This window comes from Boleophthalmus pectinirostris, unplaced genomic scaffold (genome assembly GCF_026225935.1).
Source record: "Boleophthalmus pectinirostris isolate CB_2022bp ecotype Guang Dong unplaced genomic scaffold, ASM2622593v1 HiC_scaffold_5, whole genome shotgun sequence".
NCBI classification, from domain to species: Eukaryota; Metazoa; Chordata; class Actinopteri; order Gobiiformes; family Gobiidae; genus Boleophthalmus; species Boleophthalmus pectinirostris.
The window spans coordinates 17097110-17118111 of record NW_026571404.1 but is presented as its reverse complement, the minus strand read 5'-3'; the positions used below and the strand labels follow the sequence as shown (position 1 = coordinate 17118111).

Sequence of the window (21002 nt, the reverse complement as noted above, 5' to 3'; positions counted from 1 at the left end):
AGATCCGAACAACTTGGATCTTAGTTGTGATTAGCGGTGACCAAAGCCACACACCAAATTCAACCACAGTATAAATGACACATAGAAACTGTGTGTATGTGGATAGGGCCAACCATGATGTCAATTCACATCCTTCGCAGCATCACCCCATGACCTGAGGAAAAGTGCTAATTCGATGAGTCTACATTTCCACTGTGGTTGAAGATTTTAGTCCGAATACTCAAACAAATTGAGCACTAGCAACAAAACTGAACTCTTTCACCCAAAACATGAAGCAGTTCTGGGACTAAACCTTTTTGCTGTCAGGAGTTGTGGTGTAAAAGTAACTCACTTTGACATATGAATACTTCTGACATGTAACTATCACATTATTCTTTTTAAATGACAGCTTTGCACTAGTTCTGACTCATAGTTTAACCTTTGTTTTTGATATTTTCTATTTTCCTTGGTAACATTAAATTGCTCTAACTTACTTTTCCGACATATTAAAGCGAGTTGAGGATGTAAACAAATTATTGTTTTTGTCATGTGAAAACTTCAGCCTCTCTGTCTGGTATCTTTCCTCAACAAAACCACAATCGAGTTTGGGATCGAGAAAGCCTGGCCACAAGACTCCCACCCTCCAATTCCCTGTGCTTGTAGCGCAGGAGCCCAGAGAACCACATCCTGGCGCGGGGAATGCGATCGACAGCAATGCCTCCTTCAACTGGAAAATTGGTTACACAATTTGAACTTTTCACTGACGACTATAGCTCCACTAAAAATATTACAATCACTGCTTTCATTGGAAGCCAAGTGTAAAGAGTGCAGAGACATTCAAAGGGGAAACAATAGCAGAAAGCCCATAGACAAACAGAAGGATGCTGATCAGGGTTGTGCAGAGAGGGATGCAAGGCCTTGATGTGAGTGCCAAGGTGAAAGGCTCCACCATGTTTTCCCAGAATGCACTGGGGAGATGGGGATCAAATGAGCGGTATGTGGACAAAGGGGGACTACTGTTGTGCTTCGTATGACCTATGAACAGCAGGGCTAGATGATACACAAACACAAACTGGAAATTATTCTCCGGATATGTCTGAGTCCTATCAATCAAGTTGCATGACATGAAAATATAGATGATTATGTTAAATTGCCTGTAAACCCAGTCTGTGGTTGAAAAAAGTGCTGTCTAACTCCATAAACTTTTGAACTATGGTTTGGTGAAAATGCAGAGAGAGGCATTAAGCACAAGACCAAGCCAAATCCTGAGCAGAGGAGTAGACATGTTCAACAGTTGTGCAACCAGACATTACTGAGGGTCAAGATAAGGTCCACTGCTCATGTCTTTTAACATGTCTTTAAAACGGAACAATCGTTTAGCTAAGACCTGTTCAAACCTGAGCTACATTTGTAAAAGTCACTTTGTGGGTTGTATAATGTGTTTTCATTGTAGTCAGTTTCAGTGAATAATGAGAAATGGCAATGACTTTAGAACAAATAATTTTGACAAGGGCTATCCTTGGCTACATGATGATGTCAAGGTGATAACTGTTAATTTTATGTAAGGGTAGTTCACTAAAAACTTGCTTCAGCATGTTTGAGGTCCTTTTCACAAATCAATCAAATTAAAAGGGGATAAACGGCTGAACAAGACAGAAAAACTCATTATAAAGTTTGATTTAAAAGCATATCAGGCTAAAGTGTTTAATTTTAGGTGCTCAAAAACTGTGGAAATTGTGCATCTCACAGTATATATGGTGCTAAGATTTGACACTGATAATTCCTATCTTTCATCGGTCATATTGAAATAAAAAGTCTAAATTTTAAAGGACTTATAACACTGCTGCACTAAACTCCACCCCCTGCCCCCCTCCAATTGTACTGTCAGGTTCAGAGCCCCCCTTTACAATCCCGTAACAGATAAAGTGAGAGCACTATTTGGCAACGTGTCCCTGTAATAACACACAGACAGACCCAACCCGTGCTGCCGGCCCTTCTGCCAGGCGACGAGGAGAGAGGAAACAGGGGAGTATAAACAGCGCTCACCGCGGATCGGCTCAGGTTTCCCCGGAGCACTGAGGCATCCTCCGGACAGCTCACACACACAACAAACCGCTCCGGAAACACGCGCAGATCTGAGGAGCAGACAGAGACAGAGCAGAACGCGGCTGTTAATAATGCGGCCTCACCTCTAATTACAACATGGAGTCAGAGGCAAGGAAATGTGGTCAAATATTGTGAGGGCATCAACAAACACCACACATTCACTGTCTCTGCAACCAGAAAATATAATGACAGTTTAGTGGACTTTTATAAGCCCCATAAGCTGCGTGACATATGAGAGGGTTTGGATGCACAGCCCACTATTGGATCACATGAGTGCTACTGTATATGAAACTGTTTGCCATAAAAACACAATAAAATGGAGTCATTCAAAAGATACATTTGTTGGAATAAAACCACAAACAATAAAATGTATGGGTCAGAATTTGGGTAAAGTTTCACATTTAAATTATTATGTGGGGTGCTGCAGGATGGCTTAAGGGTTAGAGTACAGCATATTATAGGTTACCTAACCAGCCAGATTCACACACTTTGACAAAACAAAGAGGAGTGGATCTAAAGTCGTATTCTGTCTCCCTGATTTGGCAGGGTGTGATTGACAGATTAACCAATCAGAGAGATGCATGCTCCATCAAAAACTAACATGGCTGCTTTACACGTTAAAAAAAGGAGGGAAAATTACATAAAGGACTAAGAAACAGCACAGATTAAACTACTATTTATCTCTTAAGAATTTTGGAGTCTTTTGCATATGAGAGACACGTGATACAAATTAGCAGCTGCGGTTGGATCATCTCAAATTTGGACTTTTTTTTCAAGCTCTGTGGTCCAGTACCAGACCCTTCTGGATTTGAACAGAATGTAGAAGGGATGGGCTGGCCAGGCAACATGACAGGCAGCTCTGATACTCCAGCCTTTATTTTATGCTGTTTATTGTTCTGCCCAATAATGCCATATGAAACAAAAATCTATTTTTGATATTTTTTTAGCAAAAAAGTGTCATATTTGGTGCTCTAGTAACTATGGTATATCCATTTCAAACAGGTTTTACTTCATTTGTGCAGTTGCATGTAGAAGCTTATTTCATATCAAACCAATTATTGAGTCAGTGTTTGTGAAAGGTTGTACAGCAGTGGGATGTTTAGGTGGAGACCCATGATTTACAGAGATGAATATGACTGAAGCCTATAATTGTCTTTAATTAGATTTTTGGATTAATACACTTTAGCTGCTTAAGTCTTTAATCAAAATCAAACCTTTTAAAGGCATAGAGAAAACCACCTTTCATCAAGGTTTCATGACATGAGAAGATAATGACAGTTGACACCAATTAAGCTTTCAATAGCTGAATCCATTTTGGCATTGTAAAATTAAACTGGATTTTATTAACATTACAGTTTGTACCCTAGTCTCTGCCTGCACTGATGAAAGAGCTTTGACTGACGCCTTTTTAACACTTCCTTAGTACCTTTTTATATGAATACTCTTGCTTTAAAGGTGCACTGTGTAACTGTTCTGGTAGATTGTGTGCCACCTGATTGACTCCATGTTTCTTTGTTTTCCCCTGAAATGTTCTACACTATGGCATTTAATTTAACTTTCTCCACTGAGAGAAGCAGACCACATCACTACAACTCCAAGTTGCAGGTCAGATCTGTGGAGAAGTGGACCGGTTGACAGATATATGCATGTTCTTGTGGTAGTTTTGAAAAATAAAAACACCTGTAATTGAATAAATATAAGATATAATTGTTTAATGCAATACTGTGGAATATTCCAGGCAAAGCATTATGATCAAAATAAGATCACCATGGAGACAAGCAGATGGCGGACTCTCAACTAGAAAAGTTACACAGTGCACCTATAAACAAAATGATTATTAAATCTGGATTTCTATACCTATTATGCATGCAACTGATTATTATGCATGGTTTTATTTTGTCCCATTAAAAATAAATCTGTTTCAACATGAATTTCCTGAAAATAAACAATACAAACTTTACATCAGTCAGTGCCATTATACATATATAATTTTTTTCCCTGCTAAATCTGAGCTTCTGCTCCAAACCACATTTTTGCTGGCAAAGAATAGGCTGTGGAACCCTCGATAAAAGACCCTTGCATGTCACTGACGTTAGAAACAGTATGACTGAATCTTGACTGAGATTAAAATTCAATTAACTGTACAGCCCCATGCAACTAATATAGTGGCTTACATTCTGCAACATGTCCCTCCCTACTGTCTCCCCATCCAAAGCCAGAGGGAGTACAGTAGATATTAACTGTACAGACAGGAAGAGAGCCGGGTCGGTCCCATGAAAAGGTCATCGGGGGTCACTGGCTCCAGATGAGGTGTGGAGATAGATTCCTACTGGCCTCCATAGACATAACCCAGTCTCTCTCTCACACTCCCAGTAGCTTCTCATGGGATGCACTTAATAGCAGGCTGGGCTCAAGCAGGTAGGGACAGAACATAAAAACAAGTGAGGGGAAGAAAAGTCAACAGACTGACCACAGGAGCTGACTGGGATTTTCTGTGGGAAATGTGGCTGGATATGAGCCTCAGAGACGTCCGTTTATGAATCATTAAAATGAGAATGCAGTCACTGGAATACAGGAATGGCTTTACTGTACTGTACATACCTCCATAAAGCTGCTTAGAGATGCATCTGAGGTTGGAATGGCGCTTCAGGAAGTTGGCAGCCAAGCTGAACCCATCTCCTATAAAAAAAAAAATTATGATACATTATAGATTCATGTTAATAACTATTGTGTTCTTCTGACAAGAATATTTTTATTATTTCATATGTAATATTTTAACTCAGCATATAGGATTATTTTATAATGCACTCAATATTGTGTAGGTTATAAAGCAGTCTATGTTATTTACTGATGTGTTGCTATTTTTTATTTAATAATGCAATAGTCATTATTTAAAGTGCTTTTTTCCTGATGCTCAATGTTGCAGTACAATTTTGTGCATTATTCTTTCACTTAAGACTCGCTGGTTGTAAGTCACTGTTATAGCTGCAGCTGCCCTGAGGTAGACCGACAGACACGAGGCTGCCTCTGTGCCACCAGCCCCATGGGACTAATCTGTATCAATAAAACAAAATTATGATTGAAAATTAGAAATAACTGCTGATTTACATTGTCAAATTATCTTTCAAGTTCAAATGTGTGCTTTTATTCTTATAGACAAAAAAAAATTATAATCTAACTATTTATGCAATACAAAAATAATTAGAATTTTAGCTATGCTTGTAATTAATTAATGCATAATTGAGAATTTCTTCCATCACTAGTTTAGATTAGCTTGATACAACTCATTAGATACAATCAGCTGACAATCAAGACACAAAATGGCATTAGAAAAGCAAATGTTATTCTGATGACACAATGTGGTTCCAGCACAAATAGCTTTGGCTAATGAGAGGTTATTTAAATTCCACACATGGCATTACATTACATTATTAAAGCAGGCTTTGTGAGTGGGCTGTTGTGGACAGATGTGATTAATGGCAACAATACATTTACAGTACAGTGTGGTGAGAAAACGGCACGATGTCAGCTGCTTAATGACAATACTTTTATCAACGCTGATTTATTTCAGTAATTTGTTTCAGAAAATGGCAGAAACATGCAAAAACAATATACTTTTTGAGATTTATATGAGATAAAAGATAAATGTTTGTGACAAAATAGAAAGAGTTTTTGGCTGCCTTGTAGTATTTTGTCCTTCTGTAGTATGTAGAATTAAAAGGTGAACCATGTAACTTTTCTGTTGAAGGGTCAGCTATGACTTTATTTACAGGTGTTATTATTATTGTCCAAAAACAACATGTTATGAACAGGCTTTTTTCTCCAGACCTGATCTGTAATATAGCCGGGTGATGACACCTGCTTGAAAATAAACGCAGTGGAATATTTGTAGCAAAGCAATAACATCTCCATGGAGACAAGCAGGTGACAGACCCTCCAACCGAAAAGTTGCATAGTGCACCTTTAACTTTAAAATGCGGTTGTGTGGTTGACTGCAACAACTTTCCAAGAAACATGATGCAATGCTTTGAAAATACCATCTGGAGAATGGAAAAAAATCACTTGTTGAAAATGATACTACAACAAAGATCATTTTATGAATGGGAAGTGCAGTAAAATTAACAAACGCATCAGTCAGCAGCCTTTAGTTCACAGCACTGGGACTTAACTCTATTTCCGAACACTTGTGCTGTCCCCTGTTGCCAAAAGCCTAACATGAACAACTTTTTGCCTCTTGGATGTGATAATATTTCCACATTATCCGTACCCCTGTGTTTTCTCAGTGTGCGGGCCTGGCAAGTTCACTCCGATGAGCTCATTTATGGAGTGAGAAAGCATTTATTCCCTTTTTAATTGAACTGCCCTCCTGCTCTGGCATCTGTTGAACCAAGCGCTGTCTCTGCTCTATTTGTCATGGAATGTTTGTCATGGTATGTCAGATCCACTGGACAGAAACGGTGGCCTGTTGCCTAATCTACCAGGAATTTGTTGACTAAAAGCAAGGCTACAGCTAACACGCCATCCAGTTGTTCTGAGTAAACAAGACAGCGATCCTGGGAAGCTAGCAGAGCACCGCTAAGAGATCGATATCAGCTAATGTATAAAAAGGCTGCTAGTACCTGTTACAGTAACAAGGACGTGTGCAGTCAGTGCCTGTTGTAACTGTTATTGAGTTTATGAGAGAGTGATAGTCACCAAAATGAATACCTCTATATAACTATTCAACAGAAGTGTCAATAAATATAAATACATTTTCATTCAACATGTTACAATTATGTCCTACCAGTAATTATGATAAAGTAACTCTCCGCCTGAGTTATTCTACAAAATTTGCATTAGCACATTCATAAATAATCACAGTATTCAATAACATTAAAGCATACTAAATTTTGATTACAATTTCCATTCACATTTTTGTTATTTAGAGCAGCTCACATTTCTTTAAGTTTGCTTTTAAAAATATTTTTACTGAAGCTTCCACGTGAAGTGTGTCAGAGATGTTATTTACTTAAAACTATCCTGCTCCCATTGTCAAAGTCTGACATTAAGATGACAGGGTTTTCTCCCCCGGGCCCAGCATCAATATGAACTGTCTCACTCCATACAGGCAGATCTACCTCTAAGGCTTGACTTAACACTGCAAATATGTCCCTCTGAATGCATTAAGACTGAAATACAAGGCCACACACTATTATAAAAGGCCTGTGTGAACACTTCCCCGCAGTTTAGCCAATGTCAGCGAGACTCCACTTTTAAAGCATCTAATTATTGTCTTCAAAAGGAGTCGGCTTGACTTCTTCACGTAATGACATGCAATTACTGAGACAGTGTGCCACAAACTGCCACAGTTTACGGTGAAGTCCAATGGTCAATGAATGGCTACACACAGGTTTTCTACTGCTAGTAAAACTGACATGTATCTGTGTCACAGAGTCCAGGCAAAATTGATTTTCAATACAGACAGTACTCTTATCCAGGTCAAAATCTGACAATGGATCTGCATCAATTTCCAGATTCTGACATGGATTCATATTTTTATAATCATTTTTCCATGGTACATGGATGGAAAATCTAAATCTTCTTGCCAAAAACAAATGACAACAATGCTGGCAACACTTTATTGTTAGTATAAACAAGAAATCATCCAATATGTGGATGGATGATATAATATGGCTTAATACCATTGTATCACTGTGGACTATACAAAAATGTATTTAATCCAATCTTGTCATGCATGACTATTATTTGTCTTGCCATATTCAAGCACTCAAAGAGAGCGAAGTATGACATCCAGGCGCACACTGTGGTCTGCCTGTGCTGGAGTTTAAATGAAGTTTAGATTGAAAACATAAAAAGACCCTTTTGCACACAGTACTTCATTAAACCAGGCCAAAGCCTCTGACATCAGCAGACACTTATTATCGGCCACAGTGGTGTTCCTCCAGGTATATAACACAATTATGTGCTGCTTTGGGGTTTTGTTGGTTTAAATGCAATTTTCCACAAGTAAACACATGCACCCTTGGACTGAGGCCATGTAATTGGCACAGCCACTCTAAACATTCCTCGCTTAAGTACTAAAAAATTGGATGCTTGTTTGCCTGTGCATTTCAGATCAGCATCCAGCTGCAGCAGGACTAAGTGCAAACAATCCACTAATTAGCCTCAAATTAAATTGACAAACTGGCTTTGTTTGGTTTCAAGTCTACAGTGGATTTAGAAGAAAACAAACAAACCAGGGCTCATAAGCTGAAGTGCATTAGCTGGACAACTCGCAGAGCTTTTCTCAGTAATAGAATAAGTTACTAAAACACAATGGTGGGAAATGGATAGCTCTACTCGAGTGATTTAACAAATTACATTGGCCTAAATATTTTGATTTTAAGACACTGATAGCATTAGCTATATAGAAACAAGTACCAGATGTACTAATTGCAGTAGTTAATTTAGCAAGCAGTAATAGTTATAGTCAATGTTTTCCTTCACTTTTTCTTTTTAGAAACAGACTTGGTCAATAGTATTTGGTCAACATATGTGAGATTATGTGCTATAGTCTAAGTCTATAAAACGTCATTCTTCCCCTGCAAAAATAGCCCTGAAATAACTCTGTGCATTGGTCATCTCATGCCCTTTCCTGATGTCTTTGCACAGAGGAATGTTCATGCGTATCATTGTTTTCTTTGCCTTTTCTGGGCGCAAAACTGACCAGGAAGCAACCATCTTTCATTGCAACATTCATGGCTTTTGTATGTTTTCCGAAGCTTTGATAGGCTCTTTATCCTCAGGCCTCGTTCTCTCCCTGGTGGCTTGCAGCTTGCCAATTCCCAGGACAAGTTTGACAGGGGACGTCTGGACTTGGAGTTGGGAAACGGTGCGAACAGCGTGGCCTGAGACATCAGCTGTTGCTCTGACTTTATAACGTCCTGCGCAGAGGCGAGTAGCTCTTGGCTTTGTGCCTGGTTTCTCTCGTGCTAAGCTTATATTCATGTTTCTGTCTCACAAACAGTCCGCTGGTGCCTCCTCTGGGACCGAGCGGACACTTTTCTGTGGCAACTTCAGACCACAGTGGTGCAATTCCCCAGTATAAAGAGTATTATAGAGCAGTGGTTGTCAAACTTTTCACTGCGAGTAATGCTTTGTTCTCAGCTCACTAAAACAGATTTTTATACGGACACACAAAGATCTTAAACCAATATTGACATTCGTAAATCATGCATTTGAATACAATTTTGGGAAAAAGACAATGCTGTAAAAATTGAGTCTGAAATCAAACAAAAACATAACAGAGAAAGGGAATGACGTGTTCTCATGTAAAAGGTATTAAATAAACTCTATTTCATCATTGCATCAATCATCTAGACAACTTAAGACTAAATGAGCCAAAAATATCCCTAATGTTAATTTGTCATCTTTCATAGGAAACTAAAGGTACAAAACAATTACAGGTACCACTACAAAGAGCCTATGAACCACAGTTATAGAAACAGTAATAAGGAGCGATTAGTACTACTTCCTTCCAGAGATACTCTTGCTTAATTGTTTTGAAATTGGATACATGACAATAATATGACAGAGTTTATGAGCCGGTATAAAACCAAACAAGACCGAACCATGAATAAAACTGTTTAAATTAATCTCAGACATGATAACCTATAATTATTAAAACATATTTACTAACAATATTGAAGTATCAGTGTACGCCACAAGAAGTACTAACACCACAGTTTGAAAACCAGTGGTGTAGAGACTTAAAACGGACTACCATACACATTACCATGTTCTTGCCTAATAGTTTTGAAACCTGATGCACAGCAATATTATGACAAGTCAAATCGTACAGTAAACAAGCCCGCACGCCATGTTTTGAAAAATATTGCAGATAATATTGTAACCGCTTGTATGGAAGGCCTTCTGCCATCTTGTAATCCACCACAGAACAACTGCAGAAAAAAAAAAAAGAAACTCTTCAGGCTTACTGCCAAGGGAATGGCACTGTACGCCCAGATCTAGCAGACACACACATGCACATATCCCTGCAGCTTTCACCACTTCCTGCGAAAACAATGAGAGGAAAGAAAAGTCAACAAACTCAAAGGCATCTAGAGCGGCTCGGGACTGTAAAATGGAACAGACAAAAGTGAAGAGGGGTCAAAGGTAAGCACCACTGGAAAGGACTTGATTAACTTCAGTCACATCCTGAAAAGACATCATAAAAGAGTCCATAGAAAACATAACACATTTTTTCTCCACTGCTTTATCTGCAGAAGAGTTCCGAGAGTCATTCCGGAATCCATGGTCATTCCAACTCTGAAATTCCTCAATGTTGTGGTGTTGATTGCAGTTTTTTAAAGTATGCAATTGCTATGAGTATATGTCATCACTTAGCACGCCTCCTCTGCTGTACAATATATAGTGTAGTCAAATGTCTTAAGAGTAAGGTTTTTACAAGTGCAGATGTGCCGGGGAAAGATGCCGAAGCCCCTGGGAATGTTGGACTACTGGAGCTACGCCTTAGGATGGAAAAATGATTAATGAAGTGGTTTTAAAACAGCAGTAAAACTCAGCCCTCACTGAAATTAAATGTGATAAAAATCAAACATAAACTTTGAGATTTGGAGGCAAAATAAGAAGTGATTTAGTAGTCCCAGGTTAGGTGAATTGTTCTTTTATAGTATTGTGGTTTTAACATTGCCCAAGGGATATGTTATTTTTAACAGGATTAATTGTGTGGAGTTCAAAGATTTAAACAAGGTGTAACAAATGTGATAACGGCCAAATCGTGCAGTTTTGTTTGATAAGCATGTACAATAGGGTGAGTAATATGGTAAAACATTAATATTCTGATTTTCTTGGAGCTAGATTATAATTTTGATTTCTGTTGCTGTCATGAAGTTCATAGCCATCTGCTGTTTCTGTATCACTTCACTGCGATTGGCTGAACACAGTTGTTACTCACTCGGGCTGACGAACAGAAGAAACGGGTAGAAGAGCTGCATTAGATGAGAGAAATATGACAACATGGCCAAGGTTGTCACAGGGGTGAGATTCAATTTTTATTTCCATATCATAAGTCCTATTGTACATTTTAGCTTGTGTGGGACAGAGAATAAGCATTTCTTCAATACTTAACAAAGATATGAGTCTGGTCAATGGTGAATCTTCCTGTGGGTTAGCCAATCGGGAACATGCTTGATTCATCCGTATTGAGAAAAAAATAAAGGAAAAAACCATCACAATGGGCTGCAAAAACAATGAGCAAAGTGCTAAATTCTGTTCTGACTAATGAGCTCCTTCGTTTCACACGAGTCACTGAAAAAAAACAATCTGATTGCGATCACGTTTGTCCAGGCTTGAGATGCAACAGTGGGCGTGGGGACCAGACTGTATAAAAAAAAAGACAGCTAGAATCATTCTGGATTTGCCAGGCAACATTTAACTCTAATTAAAATAAAACGTATTAACTCCTGTACATAACCGTTATTGTTGTAAGCAAAGGAAAATTTAAGGACCTAGCTTACAGTGATGCCAGTGCTGAATCACATATGGCACAATAAATGGGAAAAACTAATTACTGAACTTTTATAGTAACCAGGTTATTGCAGTCCTCTATAACCCAATTTCTGCTTTTAAAAAAAGCTTGTAAAAGTAGTGACTGTATGTGAGGAGAGCTCTTTTCCCACGCAAACCAACAGGAGTAGAACCAGCAGGACGGACAGAGACCTAGGCCTGAAGAATACTGCTCTTTTGACATCTTCTGGCTTTGAAGTGGACCCCCTCCCTTTGTACTGCGATGAGGGTGGAGAGACAGAGAGAGAGAAAGGAAGAGAGAGAAAGAGAGAGGGAAGGAAGGAAGGAGAGAAAGGGAATGGGAGAGAGTGAGAGAGAGAGCCAGTGGAAGAGAGTAGGATAGAGAGGAGAGAGAGGAGGGGAGGGCAGATAGAGAGGAGGGGAAGAGAGGGAAGGAAAAAGTTGAGAGAGAGAAGGGGGTAAAGAGAAGAATAGGGAAAAGGAAAAGAAAGGAAGAGAGAAAGAATGACAAAGGGAGGGAGGCAAAGCAAGAGACAGGGGGTCATGGACGGCCATAGGCAGAGGGGGGGCGCATAGAGGACGTGGGGGCAAGGGAAGAGAGAAAGAGAGAGAGAGAGAGAAGGGAAGGAGGGAGAGGGTAAAGGAGAGAAACAGAGATAGCGAGAAAGACGAGTGCAATATGGAAAAGTGAGAGACAGGAAAAGAGAAAGAAAGAGAGAGAGGTAGAGAGGGGGACAGAGGGACAGAGGGTGGGGGCATAGAGGCAGGAGGAAATAAGGAGCAACAGAAAGATGCAGGAAAGAAGAAAGAGAGGAGAGAAGAGAGACAAGATCGAGAGAGGAAGAGAATGAGAAAGAGAGAGAGAGCGGAGAGGATAGAGGAAGTTACCCATATCTAAGTGGGGGCTTTCCTGGAAGGACATCACTCTGTGTGGTGTAACTGTAACTACGGCACTGTGCCTTATCATCCCCGCGCAACGTCCACCTGAAACAATATTTGCACATGAGTGTTCAATTTAACATTTGGGTGACCCCTCCATCGCAGTTACAAAATATGCCGCAGCATGGTAGCGCAGGCCAACCCATAATGCAGCATGTGACTCTGGAGCAGTGGTGGGGAGCACTTACAGAGCACGGGAGAATTACTCAGGGGAAAAACAGTTTCTCAGAGCCCAATCGGATGACAAAAGTGCAGTCAAAATATGCAATGTCGCTTTCAATCTCCACTGTGGAGAAATCAGGAACAAAGACCACACATACACAATTCAAAAACTGACTTGGTTTAAATTAATGGTGGTTTAGGCAGACAATGACGTCAACAGCATATTCTGCATAAATCTAAATGAATGTTTGTGGGATGTGGATGGCATAGTTAGTATGTCTTGCATGTTTTGGCTGCATAAGAATTAATTTTCTGTGAGCAGCAACCATATGGAGAAGATAATGCTAAATCTGATGACAGAAGCTCCAGTATAAAAGTTAATGTGGTTGCTGAATGTTTTATGATCAAATAAAGATTGCATGATCAAATTTAGCGATGACTACAGGGATAGATGAGGTCAGGCCACAAAAGGGAGGGCACCAAAAGGGCACAGTGAAAGGACTGGATTTTCTTAAACAAAGCGCTCTGGTGAACACTTTGAGTTTGAGTGAGAGTGCCTTCTCTGAGCAGCTTGTGGTGAAGTCTCAGAGTCACATGAACAGTCCGTGCTCCAGCTGAGGCTTAGGCCTTGATTATATGGGAAACAGTGTGGTGTGACAGCTATGGTCAGGGCTGTGGTGGTGTCCTAGTGCAGCTGACCTTGTGAAGAAGTAAGACAACTTAAAGAGAGCTGTGCACAAGAGTTATGTGTGTGAAGGGTGAGAGAGAGTGCCTGATGCATTAGTCCTATCACAGACACAGATATGAGGAGTTAGACTGGAGTCAGACTGTCCTGTGCACTGCTGCAGGGTAAGGCCCAGGCTTACACACAGGATTTAATGCACCACAGCAGCTCCACAGAGCAGCAGAGAGGGGGTGTCCGGCAGGGGCCGAGTGGAGGAGAGGGCTGCAGCCGCCTCCTGATTGGGATACATTTCCAGCCCGGGCCTTGGAATTCCTTTGTTCCTGTCATAGGTCTCTGTTTCCTTCTCGCCTTAATCCTGGCCTGCCTCACGCCCTGTAACACTGAGCAGGTAACTGTGCCACAGGCATGCCTATCTATTTACAGAGCACCCCTCAAATAACACACACCTTTATAAATAGCAATAGCTTAGGTCCAAGAAGAAGGTAAGGTGAAACCAATTGTCGAAAACATATGTTTGGCAAACGTAAAGGAACGTTTCAATAATGAACAGATTTATACATTATAGCAGCTTCTACCACTGAGAAGGCCAGGGGCCTGCAGGTCGCTGAAATCCAGGCTAAATCTGTGACATGGCAGAACTGACTCATCCTCTGCCTTATATGTGCAGTGGGAGATGGTCATTCATAAACACATTTCCTAACAGTAAAGCTATCCAGCAACACTTGTGTTTTCTGCGATGGCCAGGCGGCCTTAAGCCCCTTCATGGAGCTGCCAAGAGGAGTCAGTGGTACACTGTGCAGCACTCGCAAAGCCCTCTCCCACGGCTATTAGTGACCATTCATCTGGGGAGCCTGGGAAAATGCCTCTGCAGCCCGCCATGGCCATGGGGGAACAGGCTGGCAGGTGCTCCCTGTTTAAGCCCTGGCACCTGGAGGAGAGGAGCTGTGCCCGAGGACCAGCCTTGAGGTACCTCATGGTACCACACAGTACCACACAGTACAGCCGCAGGCCCAGCTTTGAAGCTCCACAGAATCTCCTCAACCACGGCCGCACACTAACAGATCAATCCAGCTGAATCAATATTAACAGTAGATGTGAGACATCTGGTAATGTACTTTGGCAGTTTGAAACACCGTGTTGACTAAATCCGTGTAAAATGGGTCATCTCGGCTTACACTTTACACATATACACCCCAATACATGCTCCTGTTACAAGCTGCAAAATCAATATCCCTCCGAGAGAAAAACTAAACCAGAGCAAATCAAAGACTCAGATACATAAGCAAATGTATAATGCAAAAGGTGAGAAGTCAAGAGAAATGTAGTAGCACCATCAGGGAGATAAAGATGAACAGTTTGAAAACCACTTGTCTAATCAAATATCAAACATAAATTACAAAAATGTGTTCTGTAAACACTGGGACCCCATTATCCACTTATTCCCTATCTGTAATTACACTGAGAAATGTGGGTGGGTTGGACATGGTCTACCAGGGAGAATGCAGCAGCCTCTCCCCACAGCGCTGTGTCCGCTCGGCCTGTCCAGAGCCAAAATGTTGGGTGGGAAACGATGCTTCTGTTCACCCCCCCGAAAAACATAAATAAATCACATCACTATGAGCTAATCATGAATCAGCTTCAATAAAACATGTCCAGAGGCAGCCACAATTTGGCTTTCACAGCTGATATTTGAAAAAAAATAAAATAAATGGTGAAAAGACTAAAAAACAATTAAAAAATTTGATCACATTACATTCTCACTGGTCAAATCCAATAGTTAATTAAATTGTCTCTTATATATCATTGACAGAGGACATGGGACCTGCTCCTTAAAGGTTCTATATTACACAAAATGAACTTGTGTGAGCTTTAAACCATGTTATAATGTTGTAACTTCCTGAAAAACATAACTGTTTGAGTCACCCTTTATTATTAGCCTATCTACAAGCTCAAAACACTCTGTTCCACCTTGTGATGTGTTGAAATTGGTAGTTTACAAGTTAACAGCTACGTTTTATCTTTAGTTTAGTAGAGATTGGCAATTCTAGGGCTGAAATTATCCAAATGATTCTAGTGAAGGTGTATAGAATTTAAAAACACTGTGGACTACTTTTTGTATTACCATATGACATCACAAGGTGAACGAGGTGAGCTTTCCGTTTGAGTGAAAAGCTAACTGTGCAGGGTTTGGAGTTAAACGCATGAACGAAACAGAGCCCAACTTCAGCTATGTTTTTGAGGAGGAAACAACATTATAACATAGATAAGAAAATAACATAATATGGGCCCATTAATAGCTTTATTTTGGAAAAAAAAAAAATCCAATTGTCTAAGAGCAAATACATTTGAGAATGATGAATATGAATTGCTAAACTAATATAAATATCATTTCAGAATATGTATGAATATTTATCTAGTTAGCAGTTAGAAGGTTTCCTCTATATAATAAGAGTATATGCAGTTGTTTGTACAGGACTTTCTTTTACGTAACTGCAGCCTTTGCAATTTGATATTTCACTAACTGAAAATGCTGTTTCAATTCAATTCTGGTATATTGTGCACCCCACTCCGTGACATAGAGGTGGTACAAAACAGTAGGGAAACACACTCAAACACAATAACGTCACATAGATAGGTCGAGCAACACTTGCACTGAAAGGCCTTGGAATGTTAAAAGCTGTTGATGGCTCATTTGAAGTGCCAACAGCTGAGGCCGATCTGCTGCTCTCACTGCAGTCTGTTGGCGGAAGCCCTGTGATTTCACACTGGCACCAACTCAACACAGGACCCCTCGTATATGCCATCGCACACATCGCTCCATACTACATCTGGCTATTCTTGGCTGGACATCAGGAGTATGGTGCCCACCATTTTCTATAAGACATAGTAGGGCTGAGTGATATGATAACAAAAAATATCACGTTTTATATAACGTATATATATATATATATATATATATATATATATATATATATATATATATATATATATATATATATATATATATATAGAGAGAGTAGATGCTGTGGAGCCCTTGATTGGAAAACTACCAAGCATATCATTGACGATTAGAAATGAGTCTCTCAGTCTTCATAAAAATGTGATTGATTGCCTAGCCCTGCATACTACCACCACACACTTTGACCGAAACTTACAAGACTAGTCTTAAGCTGCTCTCAAATAACACAAAGCTGCAGATGCATACAAACGGATGCCAAAACAGCTTTTATTTCCTCACAAGACAGACTAAGAGACCTCAGAGGATTAACAGGTTAGCGTTTGACCTGCTGGCAAAACAGACGACCCCCGTGCTTAATACCCGCCTTGAGGTTTGCTGGGTTTCCCTCCCTAAAGCCTGTACACGCCCCTCCCCTTTTTATAGCTCCTGCCCGCTCACTTCTCACAGTTGCGGTCTCCACCTCCATGGCTCTGCTGCCTCCCTCACACGGGACAATGAAAAGACCAAGAATGTCATTACACTCACTTAAGATTTTTAATAGGACGAAAGCACACGAACTGGGTAGGCCTGCTGAGGCGCTACACTGTTTCATGTTCGGCAATGGGAAAGTTGTCGGTTATGCTATGGAGTCATGTTCCACTGCTTACGTTCCCTCTGCTTAATCATTTTAACATGCATATTTGAGTAAGACGCCGATAGTGTTCGCACAGTGGAGTGTGTGTGCGTGCAGGCGCAGTCTGTGATCTCCATCATTAGACTTGTCTGTCTCTCCTCAGTCTATCATGGGGAATATGAGTCAGGCTTTTCAGTGTAACTTAACACTATAGGCCTGTTCACACCTAGCCCAGGGGGAGGATATATCTCTCCAACACCGTCGCTCCTTCTGATTCTCACTGTTCTGGTCTATGGAGGCACACATACACATACAACTGCCAACACTGCTCTTTAAAGACATAAGAGCTGCAATCATTTTAAAGGTACAGTGTGTAACTTTCTTGAGGTAGTATGTCACCTCTACAATTCCACTGCAATAGTTAAATACCGGGGCGTTATTGGAGTCACGATTATTCAGATAGTGACTAGTTGACCAATAATATTGACTATTTCAATAATTGTTAGTTTTTTTGTAGGGTTAAAAGGGTATTTTAAAAATCTCAGTCTACAATAAAAAACATAATTTGACTAAAAACTAATGGTGACTAGTCAACAACTAAAATAATCATTAGTAGCAGCCCTAATACACACAAGACAAAGAGCTGGGGAGGCCATAAACAGGCGCGTTTATGTGTGAAAACAAAGTCCCACACGTGTGCTTTCATGTGCTCAGACTGAAGCAGGAGGCAGGACAATATACAGACGCAGCTTTGGCGTGAGAGACAGCGCCGCAGCCACAAGAGAAACTTTATGAGGCCAACTGCCCTGTAATCCCACTCTCTCAGTCGTCCTCGTCCCACTGAGTAAAGCCCAATTTAACTGCTCTAAACTGCTACCTGTGACAAACCTGTCTGCTGGAGCACACAGCTGGGGGTGTGGCACAGGCATAAGAGGGAATGCGCCTCGCCATCGAACATCGACAAGATGTAATGTCCTTATTCACACCATGGTGATTTATAGATATATAGAATAGAGTCAGCATTGGTTTTGATCTCCAGTTACCTGTAATTATCCACAAATACAGGTGTGTCCATCCCACATTAAACACAGCGCACACATTAGGTATTTTATGGGAAATGTAAAAGTGAATCCTGGACGTGCCAAGTTCAACATCAAAATACAATATAAAGACTGGTATCAGCTCCTGCTCCACGGGTCACACCCTTGGGTGTAGAGCCACCATGTCCCAACTAGTTCTGTTATTTTTCCACCCACTCTCAGCTCAAACAGGTAGCCGTCAATTGCTTTAGAGTCACATTTTGCAGTTTTATTCCTGTCATATGACGAACCCTACAGCCCAATTATTGCGCATGCACCGTCCTCTATCTGCCCTATGTGAATCTAATGGTTTTCTCAGAGTAAACCTTCCAGTTACTTGTTAGTTGCTGACAGACACACCTAGGACAAAGAAAGGGAAGACCTGGATGACTCAGTCTCTAAGGAATGTGAACCTAAAATCAAAACACTGCTAAAATAATTCTGACTTCTGACACTAAGCAAACAGTGTATTTATACCTTTTGCACAAACGGCAGATGCTGGTGTCAGCTCTTTCTTGTGCTTGTTAACTCTTTTGTTGTGAAGGGACTCGGTGTACTGCTTCACTCTCTGGTCCACAGCATCACGGACTAAAGCTGTCACTTCCTGAAGAAATTGATACAAGAATGACACATTTTAGTAATTTTTTATTATATGTTTTCAAACTAGGGCTAACTATTTTTTTTTTTTAACTAGGGCTGAGTTTTTGTTTTTTTTTTCATGATGCCTTATTGTTGTTTGCTTTGGGGGTGATGTTTAATTTGAATATCATTATATAACTACACATGGACTGCAACTGATTCTACTCTCAGAAAATTCCTAACAATGACTGAGGGCTAAAAACAGTGACAGAGAAAAGACTTGAGGAGTGGAAACAACTAAAACTTAAAGAGCATAACACATTTAGCAAAAATATTTTAAATGCTACAGTGAAGTATTTTTCAGCTATTATCAATTATATGTTTATCACAAATCTTTTATTTTTATCATGAATAACATTTTAGGCCTTATCGCCGTTAAACGAACCCTATGAGTGCTAAGTGGCCTGAGTTTTAATACAAAAGACTCGAGGAATAAAAGGCAGGAGGCTCAAAGTCGCCTTGGATTCCACGCTGCAGCTCTGTGTTGAAAAGTCCCCCACAGAAACAGAAGCCACACATTCAGTCACAGTTCTTCACACCCTCCCTTCCTCTCCATGGCTTTACCTCGACCTGGCCCGCCGTAAACCAGCTGGGGTCCGCCGGCCGGTCGCCTTGGGGCAGTACGTGGAGATCCACCAGCACGGCAAAGTTCCCACACTGTAACACAAAGACACAGGACAGAGGCAGGTTGCTGAGGGGCATTGAGCTGGTAGACAACAAAGGAAATCAGAGCATGGGGTGATTGACAGCGGGACAAACCACAACGACCCCCTATGTGCTCAAACATCACCCCAGGCAGGCTGGCCGCTCACACAGCCTCCACTCCCCTGCTCTGTGGGACCTGTTGCATGCAGAGAAAAGCTGGATAAGGTTTGAACCGTTTATAGGTTTATAATGTGTATGATTTCAGCTTTAGAAATTTGAAAATATTTTAAAGATGCATTTTAAATTAAGGCAATAACAAGTATGATCAAGTATGTAATCTACAGAACTAAATATCATTCCACCAACTAGAAACCTACTAACTAGGGGTGTGCAAAAATATCGAAATATCAATATATCGTATCGCTTAATGTGATGATACAGTATCGATATCGTGGGCTGCTATATTGAAATATCACCAAGAGTATTTTTTGATATATTTCACTCAGTTATTTTGTTACAGTGCTAAAGTTTTGTGGCTTGTTTGGAGGAAGGAAACTATACTACATATTTGACATATTCACTGTTTTGAGGATTAAAATGTGAGTGTTTCATATTAACTTTGCACAAGAAGTGGTTTAACAAAGACTTTTAATATCACAGCCATGATTAAGCCTCTATTTTTATTGAACTGTATCGATTTGATTTAAAATATATCGTATCGACTTGAAAGTGTGCTGTATCAAGATATGTATTGTACTGTAGCCTATGTATCAAGGTATGTATCGTATCGGCAACTTCTTAATGATACCCAGCCGTACTACTAACCCAGTAAGAAATCTGAGATGCATATGATTCTTATATTAGTTTCACAATTTAAGTTGGGATATTCAGCTTTATAGCAAATGAGAACATTTTGTGTATTTTTATTTATTTTTTTTCAATTTGTTTCTTTTTAATCTCTCTCTTTTTTCACTTTGACATCTGAAAAAAGTACATTGGTAATATGCATATGAATTAGTTAAGACATTTAAATATACGCTTCCCATTACTGGTTTTAAAATCAGGTAAAGTAACTTCAACATTTCAGTCTTAAAAATGGATGCAATAATTATCCAATAAATTAGATCTAAACTTAACCAAAACTAGGAAGAAAACAGGAGCACACCTGGATGAGAAATTTAAACTGCAAAAGTTTCACTTGTGCCACCTGAACAAATCTGCATACCACAGTCTGAGAACAACATGAATCAAAGATGAAACACTGAACTGCAGTGAGTAAAACTTGAATGAGAATTGCATTGCAGTCAAATTAGACATCGCCTTTTGTATTCTTTTCATATCATGCACTATACCTGTATTCTAATAACCCTGTGTGTTCAAACGCCCCCTCAGGCCACTCACACGACTCCCTGGCTGCTTGCATTTTCAGTCTAGCCATCTCTGGACCAATCTCTCCCCCAAAATACAGCCTGTTTAACCCCCCGTGTCTCCTCTCTCCTCATAAAAACATATCCTCTATTCTAAGTCTCACAATACAGCCCCATGCCTCAGGTCACTGCACAGAAAACTTCAAAGATAAACTCTGTAAATAAATAGGGATTATATGATACTAAACCAGAGAATGCACTCAGGAACAAACTCTGATCCACTCTACTCTATGGTATCAGG

General features: G+C 40.1%; 1 protein-coding gene across 2 annotated transcripts in view; it reads right to left on the bottom strand.

Annotated features, from left to right (window-relative positions):
* Positions 1-21002, bottom strand: part of slx4ip (SLX4 interacting protein) — a 43230-nt gene that overhangs the window by 12179 nt on the left and 10049 nt on the right. The window contains exons 3-6 of one of the 2 annotated variants that reach the window (XM_055162988.1): positions 19254-19346; positions 18528-18654; positions 4687-4764; positions 2026-2114 (exon numbers count right to left, since the gene is read on the bottom strand). In XM_055162988.1, the coding sequence (XP_055018963.1) occupies positions 2026-2114; positions 4687-4764; positions 18528-18654; positions 19254-19346 (387 nt within the window). Of the gene's footprint in view, positions 1-2025; positions 2115-4259; positions 4435-4686; positions 4765-18527; positions 18655-19253; positions 19347-21002 lie in introns of those variants that run through there. The other variant, XM_055162989.1, reaches the window with a different exon arrangement.